General features: G+C 46.9%; 1 protein-coding gene across 1 annotated transcript in view; it reads right to left on the bottom strand.

The window, feature by feature from the left end:
* LOC127924418 (dolichyl-diphosphooligosaccharide--protein glycosyltransferase subunit STT3B-like) overlaps positions 1-10,000 on the bottom strand; it is a gene marked incomplete at its 3' end in the record, with an annotated part of 74,426 nt that overhangs the window by 42,237 nt on the left and 22,189 nt on the right. Inside the window, exons 2-3 of the mRNA XM_052509159.1 lie at positions 7,855-7,963; positions 4,285-4,572 (exon numbers count right to left, since the gene is read on the bottom strand). Of these exons, the coding sequence (XP_052365119.1) occupies positions 4,285-4,572; positions 7,855-7,963 (397 nt within the window). The remainder of the gene's footprint in view (positions 1-4,284; positions 4,573-7,854; positions 7,964-10,000) is intronic.

Genomic DNA, 10,000 nt, shown 5'->3' with positions numbered 1-10,000 from the left:
GGGACAGTAGACATAGAGCAGCTGCATATTGAACAGTAGAGACATAGAGCAGCTGCATATTGAACAGTAGAGACATAGAGCAGCTGCATATTGAACAGTAGAGACATAGAGCAGCTGCATATTGAACAGTAGAGACATAGAACAGCTGCATATTGAACAGGAACCGTAGAGACATAGAACAGCTGCATATTTAACCGTAGAGACATAGAACAGCTGCATATTGAACAGTAGAGACATAGAGCAGCTGCATATTAAACAGTAGAGACATAGAGCAGCTGCATATTGAACAGTAGAGACATAGAGCAGCTGCATATTTAACAGTAGAGACATAGAACAGCTGCATATTGAACAGTAGAGACATAGAGCAGCTGCATATTGAACAGTAGAGACATAGAACAGCTGCATATTGAACAGGAACCGTAGAGACATAGAACAGCTGCATATTTAACCGTAGAGACATAGAACAGCTGCATATTGAACAGTTGAGACATAGAGCAGCTGCATATTAAACAGTAGAGACATAGAGCAGCTGCATATTAAACAGTAGAGACATAGAGCAGCTGCATATTGAACAGTAGAGACATAGAGCAGCTGCATATTTAACCGTAGAGACATAGAACAGCTGCATATTGAACAGTAGAGACATAGAGCAGCTGCATATTGAACAGTAGAGACATAGAGCAGCTGCATATTGAACAGTAGAGACATAGAGCAGCTGCATATTAAACAGTAGAGACATAGAGCAGCTGCATATTAAACAGTAGAGACATAGAGCAGCTGCATATTGAACAGTAGAGACATAGAGCAGCTGCATATTGAACAGTAGAGACATAGAGCAGCTGCATATTGAACAGTAGAGACATAGAGCAGCTGCATATTGAACAGTAGAGACATAGAGCAGCTGCACATTGAACAGTAGAGACATAGAGCAGCTGCATATTGAACAGTAGAGACATAGAACAGCTGCATATTGAACAGTAGAGACATAGAGCAGCTGCATATTGAACAGTAGAGACATAGAGCATCTGCATATTGAACAGTAGAGACAGAGCAGCTGCATATTGAACAGTAGAGACATAGAGCAGCTGCATATTGAACAGTAGAGACATAGAGCATCTGCACATTGAACAGTAGAGACATAGAGCAGCTGCATATTGAACAGTAGAGACATAGAGCAGCTGCATATTGAACAGTAGAGACATAGAGCAGCTGCATATTGAACAGTAGAGACATAGAGCAGCTGCATATTAAACAGGGACAGTAAATTATTCATGGTTTTTCCTTAACGACCTGCTAGACCGCTACACTACACAGCATTAGCTCAATTCAAACTAGAGATCTGTGGCTCACAGAACCAGACATCTTAGGCTGCGTGTGTGTGTGTGTGTGTGTGTGTGTGTGTGTGTGTGTGTGTGTGTGTGTGTGTGTGTGTGTGTGTGTGTGTGTGTGTGTGTGTGTGTGTGTGTGTGTGTGTGTGTGTGTGTGTGCTTGTGTTATTAGGCTAACATAGAGTTTATAAGGCTTGACTTATAAACAAGTCTGACTTACAACCTAGGATTGGACAGAGGAGAATTAAATGACCTACAAAAGCCAGTGAGACATTAAAACAGATGAAATAAAGTCAACAACAGGAAGAGTGACGTATCTGGGGTATGTTGCCACGGTTACAACACTTAGATAGGTACAGCTGGGATTAATGATGAGAGAGCTGGCCGGTCGGCCATATTTGATGTTTGTTTGTTTACTCTGTGTTAAGGCAAGAAGGAGATGGCTGGGGATTCAGCAGTTCAAAACAGCCTTCAGCCTTCACACACACACACACACACACACACACACACACACACACACACACACACACACACACACACACACACACACACACACACACACACACACACACACACACACACACACACACACACACACACACACACACTCTACATGTACACCAGTATTGGATGCCAAACTTTATTTTTTAATCTATTAATTAACTCATTCATTAATTAAATTTACACCATAATTTGTAAATAAATTCATTTAAAATTCTACATTGTGATTTTCTGGATTTTTTTCTTCTCATTTTGTCTGTCATAGTTGAAGTGGACCTATGATGAAAATTACAGGCCCCTCCCATCTTTTTAAGTGGGAGAACTTGCACAATTGGTGGCTGACTAAATACTGTTTTGCCCCACTGTATATTACTGGGATATTGCCAATTTTCTTGGGAAGGACTTTTGGGGAATTTTAGAGAAAACCCAAGAGTGTGTTCTGTTGCAGTGCTGTGTCTCTACTAACCCATAGATAATATGTCAACTGGAGGGTGTGTCTCTACTAACCCATAGATAATATGTCAACTGGGTGGTGTGTCTCTACTAACCCATAGATAATATGTCAACTGGAGGGTGTGTCTCTACTAACCCATAGATAATATGTCAACTGGAGGGTGTGTCTCTACTAACCCATAGATAATATGTCAACTGGAGGGTGTGTCTCTACTAACCCATAGATAATATGTCAACTGGAGGGTGTCTCTACTAACCCATAGATAATATGTCAACTGGAGGGTGTGTCTCTACTAACCCATAGATAATATGTCAACTGGAGGGTGTGTCTACTAACCCATAGATAATATGTCAACTGGAGGGTGTGTCTCTACTAACCCATAGATAATATGTCAACTGGAGGGTGTGTCTCTACTAACCCATAGATAATATGTCAACTGGGTGGTGTGTCTCTACTAACCCATAGATAATATGTCAACTGGAGGGTGTGTCTCTACTAACCCATAGATAATATGTCAACTGGAGGGTGTGTCTCTACTAACCCATAGATAATATGTCAACTGGAGGGTGTGTCTCTACTAACCCATAGATAATATGTCAACTGGAGGGTGTGTCTCTACTAACCCATAGATAATATGTCAACTGGAGGGTGTGTCTCTACTAACCCATAGATAATATGTCAACTGGAGGGTGTGTCTCTACTAACCCATAGATAATATGTCAACTGGAGGGTGTGTCTCTACTAACCCATAGATAATATGTCAACTGGAGGGTGTGTCTCTACTAACCCATAGATAATATGTCAACTGGAGGGTGTGTCTCTACTAACCCATAGATAATATGTCAACTGGAGGGTGTCTCTACTAACCCATAGATAATATGTCAACTGGAGGGTGTGTCTCTACTAACCCATAGATAATATGTCAACTGGAGGGTGTGTCTACTAACCCATAGATAATATGTCAACTGGAGGGTGTGTCTCTACTAACCCATAGATAATATGTCAACTGGAGGGTGTGTCTCTACTAACCCATAGATAATATGTCAACTGGAGGGTGTCTCTACTAACCCATAGATAATATGTCAACTGGAGGGTGTGTCTCTACTAACCCATAGATAATATGTCAACTGGAGGGTGTGTCTCCACTAACCCATAGATAATATGTCAACTGGAGGGTGTCTCTACTAACCCATAGATAAAATGTCAACTGGAGGGTGTGTCTCTACTAACCCATAGATAATATGTCAACTGGAGGGTGTGTCTCTACTAACCCATAGATAATATGTCAACTGGAGGGTGTGTCTCTACTAACCCATAGATAATATGTCAACTGGAGGGTGTGTCTCTACTAACCCATAGATAATATGTCAACTGGAGGGTGTCTCTACTAACCCATAGATAATATGTCAACTGGAGGGTGTGTCTCTACTAACCCATAGATAATATGTCAACTGGAGGGTGTGTCTCTACTAACCCATAGATAATATGTCAACTGGAGGGTGTGTCTCTACTAACCCATAGATAATATGTCAACTGGAGGGTGTCTCTACTAACCCATAGATAATATGTCAACTGGAGGGTGTGTCTCTACTAACCCATAGATAATATGTCAACTGGAGGGTGTCTCTACTAACCCATAGATAATATGTCAACTGGAGGGTGTGTCTCTACTAACCCATAGATAATATGTCAACTGGAGGGTGTGTCTCTACTAACCCATAGATAATATGTCAACTGGAGGGTGTGTCTCTACTAACCCATAGATAATATGTCAACTGGAGGGTGTGTCTCTACTAACCCATAGATAATATGTCAACTGGAGGGTGTGTCTCTACTAACCCATAGATAATATGTCAACTGGAGGGTGTGTCTCTACTAACCCATAGATAATATGTCAACTGGAGGGTGTGTCTCTACTAACCCATAGATAATATGTCAACTGGAGGGTGTCTCTACTAACCCATAGATAATATGTCAACTGGAGGGTGTGTCTCTACTAACCCATAGATAGTAGGTAAACTGGAGGGCAAAGATGGCGATGCCCTCATTGTCGAAGGAGCCCGCCACGGAGCGGGAGATGTAACCGGGGACAATAGCGATGAAGCACGCCGCCAGAAGCCCTGCCCCCTGGTTCCAGAGCTCGCGGGTCAGCAGGAAGGTGGAGATGGACGTGAGGCCGCTGAAGACTGGCGCCAGGAACACACACACGTCTCTGATGTGCACCGTGATGTGGAGCAGGTTTAGAACATAGTGGATGAGACCAGCTGTTACCATCAGACCTGGGTAAACCTGGAGAGAGAGACCAGCTGTTACCATCAGACCTGGGTAAACCTGGAGAGAGAGAGACCAACTGTTACCATCAGACCTGGGTAAACCTGGAGAGAGACCAGCTGTTACCATCAGACCTGGGTAAACCTGGAGAGAGAGAGACCAGCTGTTACCATCAGACCTGGGTAAACCTGGAGAGAGAGAGACCAGCTGTTACCATCAGACCTGGGTAAACCTGGAGAGAGAGAGACCAACTGTTACCATCAGACCTGGGTAAACCTGGAGAGAGAGAGAGAGAGAGAGAGAGAGAGAGAGAGAGAGAGAGAGAGAGAGAGAGAGAGAGACAGAGAGAGACAGAGAGAGAGAGAGACCAGCTGTTACCATCAGACCTGGGTAAACCTGGAGAGAGAGAGAGAGAGAGAGAGAGAGAGAGACAGAGCGAGAGAGAGAGACCAGCTGATATCATCAGACCTGAGTAAACCTTGGTGGAGACAGAGAGGACTAAAATAGGATAAATCCAAGACCGAGAAAGAGAGAGAGCAGGATCGAGAGAGAGAGCAGGATCGAGAGGGAGAGGGAGAGAGCAGGAGACAGAGAGACAACAGAGAGAGAAAGAGAGAGAAACAGAGAGCTATTTTCCTCTCCTAATCCACCACTCACCGTGCCCAGTGGGTACCAGGCCAGAGCTATTTTCCTCTCCTAATCCACCACTCACCGTGCCCAGTGGGTACCAGGCCAGAGCTATTTCCCTCTCCTAATCCATCCACTCACCGTGCCCAGTGGGTACCAGGCCAGAGAGCTATTTCCCTCTCCTAATCCACCACTCACCGTGCCCAGTGGGAACCAGGCCAGAGAGCTATTTTCCTCTCCTAATCCACCACTCACCGTGCCCAGTGGGAACCAGGCCAGAGAGCTATTTTCCTCTCCTAATCCACCACTCACCGTGCCCAGTGGGAACCAGGCCAGAGAGCTATTTTCCTCTCCTAATCCACCACTCACCGTGCCCAGTGGGTACCAGGCCAGAGAGCTATTTTCCTCTCCTAATCCACCACTCACCGTGCCCAGTGGGAACCAGGCCAGAGAGCTATTTTCCTCTCCTAATCCACCACTCACAGTGGGTACCAGGCCAGAGCTATTTCCCTCTCCTAATCCACCACTCACCGTGCCCAGTGGGAACCAGGCCAGAGAGCTATTTTCCTCTCCTAATCCACCACTCACCGTGCCCAGTGGGAACCAGGCCAGAGAGCTATTTTCCTCTCCTAATCCATCCACTCACCGTGCCCAGTGGGAACCAGGCCAGAGAGCTATTTTCCTCTCCTAATCCACCACTCACCGTGCCCAGTGGGAACCAGGCCAGAGAGCTATTTTCCTCTCCTAATCCATCCACTCACCGTGCCCAGTGGGAACCAGGCCAGAGAGCTATTTTCCTCTCCTAATCCATCCACTCACCGTGCCCAGTGGGAACCAGGCCAGAGAGCTATTTTCCTCTCCTAATCCATCCACTCACAATGCATAGTGGGTACAAGGCCCACAATCACAATGCACTTGAGTTATTCCACTCACCGTGCCCCCACTATCCTGCCCAGTGGGTACCAGGCCCTGTCATCGAACCAGTTGAGTTATTCCACTCACCGTGCCCCCCACTATCCTGCCCAGTGGGTACCAGGCCCTGTCATCGAACCAGTTGAGTTATTCCACTCACCGTGCCCCCCACTATCCTGCCCAGTGGGTACCAGGCCCTGTCATCGAACCAGTTGAGTTATTCCACTCACCGTGCCCCCCACTATCCTGCCCAGTGGGTACCAGGCCCTGTCATCGAACCAGTTGAGTTATTCCACTCACCGTGCCCCCCACTATCCTGCCCAGTGGGTACCAGGCCCTGTCATCGAACCAGTTGAGTTATTCCACTCACCGTGCCCCCCACTATCCTGCCCAGTGGGTACCAGGCCCTGTCATCGAACCAGTTGAGTTATTCCACTCACCGTGCCCCCACTATCCTGCCCAGTGGGTACCAGGCCCTGTCATCGAACCAGTTGAGTTATTCCACTCACCGTGCCCCCACTATCCTGCCCAGTGGGTACCAGGCCCTGTCATCGAACCAGTTGAGTTATTCCACTCACCGTGCCCCCCACTATCCTGCCCAGTGGGTACCAGGCCCTGTCATCGAACCAGTTGAGTTATTCCACTCACCGTGCCCCCCACTATCCTGCCCAGTGGGTACCAGGCCCTGTCATCGAACCAGTTGAGTTATTCCACTCACCGTGCCCCCCACTATCCTGCCCAGTGGGTACCAGGCCCTGTCATCGAACCAGTTGAGTTATTCCACTCACCGTGCCCCCCACTATCCTGCCCAGTGGGTACCAGGCCCTGTCATCGAACCAGTTGAGTTATTCCACTCACCGTGCCCCCCACTATCCTGCCCAGTGGGTACCAGGCCCTGTCATCGAACCAGTTGAGTTATTCCACTCACCGTGCCCCCCACTATCCTGCCCAGTGGGTACCAGGCCCTGTCATCGAACCAGTTGAGTTATTCCACTCACCGTGCCCCCCACTATCCTGCCCAGTGGGTACCAGGCCCTGTCATCGAACCAGTTGAGTTATTCCACTCACCGTGCCCCCACTATCCTGCCCAGTGGGTACCAGGCCCTGTCATCGAACCAGTTGAGTTATTCCACTCACCGTGCCCCCCACTATCCTGCCCAGTGGGTACCAGGCCCTGTCATCGAACCAGTTGAGTTATTCCACTCACCGTGCCCCCACTATCCTGCCCAGTGGGTACCAGGCCCTGTCATCGAACCAGTTGAGTTATTCCACTCACCGTGCCCCCACTATCCTGCCCAGTGGGTACCAGGCCCTGTCATCGAACCAGTTGAGTTATTCCACTCACCGTGCCCCCACTATCCTGCCCAGTGGGTACCAGGCCCTGTCATCGAACCAGTTGAGTTATTCCACTCACCGTGCCCCCACTATCCTGCCCAGTGGGTACCAGGCCCTGTCATCGAACCAGTTGAGTTATTCCACTCACCGTGCCCCCACTATCCTGCCCAGTGGGTACCAGGCCCTGTCATCGAACCAGTTGAGTTATTCCACTCACCGTGCCCCCACTATCCTGCCCAGTGGGTACCAGGCCCTGTCATCAAACCAGTTGAGTTATTCCACTCACCGTGCCCCCCACTATCCTGCCCAGTGGGTACCAGGCCCTGTCATCAAACCAGTTGAGTTATTCCACTCACCGTGCCCCCCACTATCCTGCCCAGTGGGTACCAGGCCCTGTCATCGAACCAGTTGAGTTATTCCACTCACCGTGCCCCCCACTATCCTGCCCAGTGGGTACCAGGCCCTGTCATCAAACCAGTTCAGGAAGTCGTAGAAGCCGTTGATGGTCAGATGGTGAGTAGATCTGTAGTTGAACCTGAAACACAGGAGACAGAGAGACACACTGTCAGTATGGAAGACATGAACACAACCACATCACTATACCACTACTACACCACACCACTACTACACTATACCACTACTACACTACTCTACTACACTACACCACTACTACACCACACCACTACTACACTATACCACTCTACATCACAACACCACTACTACACTATACCACTACTACACTATACCACTCTACATCACAACACCACTACTACACTATACCACTACTACACTATACCACTCTACACTATACCACTACTACACCACACCACTACTACACTACACCACTACTACACTATACCACTACTACACTATACCACTACTACACTATACCACTCTACATCACAACACCACTACTACACTATACCACTACTACACTATACCACTACTACACTATACCACTCTACATCACAACACCACTACTACACTATACCACTACTACACTATACCACTCTACACTACACCACAACACCACTACTACACTATACCACTACTACACTATACCACTCTACACTATACCACTACTACACCACACCACTACTACACTACACCACTACTACACCACACCACTACTACACCACACCACTACTACACTACTACACTACACCACTACTACACTATACCACTCTACACTATACCACTCTACATCACAACACCACTACTACACCACTACACCACTACACTACTCTACTACACTACTACACTACACCACTACTACACCACTACACTACACTACACCACTACTACACCACACCACTACACCACTACAACACTATACCACTACTACACCACTACTACTACACTACTACTACACCACTACTACATAACACCACTACACTACTACACCACTACACCACTACAACACTACTACTACACAACACCACCACAACACTACTACACCACACCACTACAACACTACACCACTACTACACTACTACTACACTACACCACTACTACACTACACCACTACAACACTACACCACTACTACACTAATACTACACCACTACACCACTACTACACCACACCACTACAACACTACACCACTACAGCACTACTACTACACCATACCACTACAACACTACACCACAACACCACTACTACACCACACCACTACAAAACTACACCACTACTACACTACACCACTACAACACTACACCACACCACTACTACACTACCCCAGTACTACACAACAACACTATACCACACTACTACAACCCTACTACACTACACCACTACAAAACTACTACACTACACCACTAATACAATTTTACTACACTACACCACTAATACACTACTACTACACTACACCACTAATACACTACTACTACACTACACCACTACTACACTACACCACACCACTACAATACTACTACACTACTACTACAGTACACTACAACACTACACCATGACTACACTACACCACTACAACACTACACCACTACTACACCACTACTCCACGACACACTACTACACTACTACACCACTACTACACCACTACACTACTACAACACTACAAAACTACGACACTGCACCACTACTACACTACTACTACACCACCACACCACTACTACACTACTCCACCACTACAACACTACTACATCACTACTACATTACTGCACTGCACCACTAATACACTACTACACTACACACTACTATACTACTACACCACTACAACAATACTACACCACTACAGCACTACAAAACTACTACACTGCACCACTACTACACTACTACTACACCACCACACCACTACTCCACTACTACACTTCTACTACTACTACTACACTACACCACTACTACACCACACCACTACAACACTACACTACTACTACACCACTACTACACTACACCACTACAACACTTCACCACTACTACACCACAACAACACTACACTACCCCAGTACTACACTACAACTACTACACTACAACACTACTCCACTACACTACAACTACAACCCTACTACACTACACCACTACTACAGCACACTACAACACTACTACACTACTACTACA

The sequence above is a fragment of the Oncorhynchus keta genome, unplaced genomic scaffold, assembly GCF_023373465.1.
Source record: "Oncorhynchus keta strain PuntledgeMale-10-30-2019 unplaced genomic scaffold, Oket_V2 Un_contig_4011_pilon_pilon, whole genome shotgun sequence".
Classification (NCBI taxonomy): Eukaryota; Metazoa; Chordata; class Actinopteri; order Salmoniformes; family Salmonidae; genus Oncorhynchus; species Oncorhynchus keta.
Note: the sequence above shows the minus strand (reverse complement) of the source record. Positions and strands in the feature narration are given on the sequence as shown.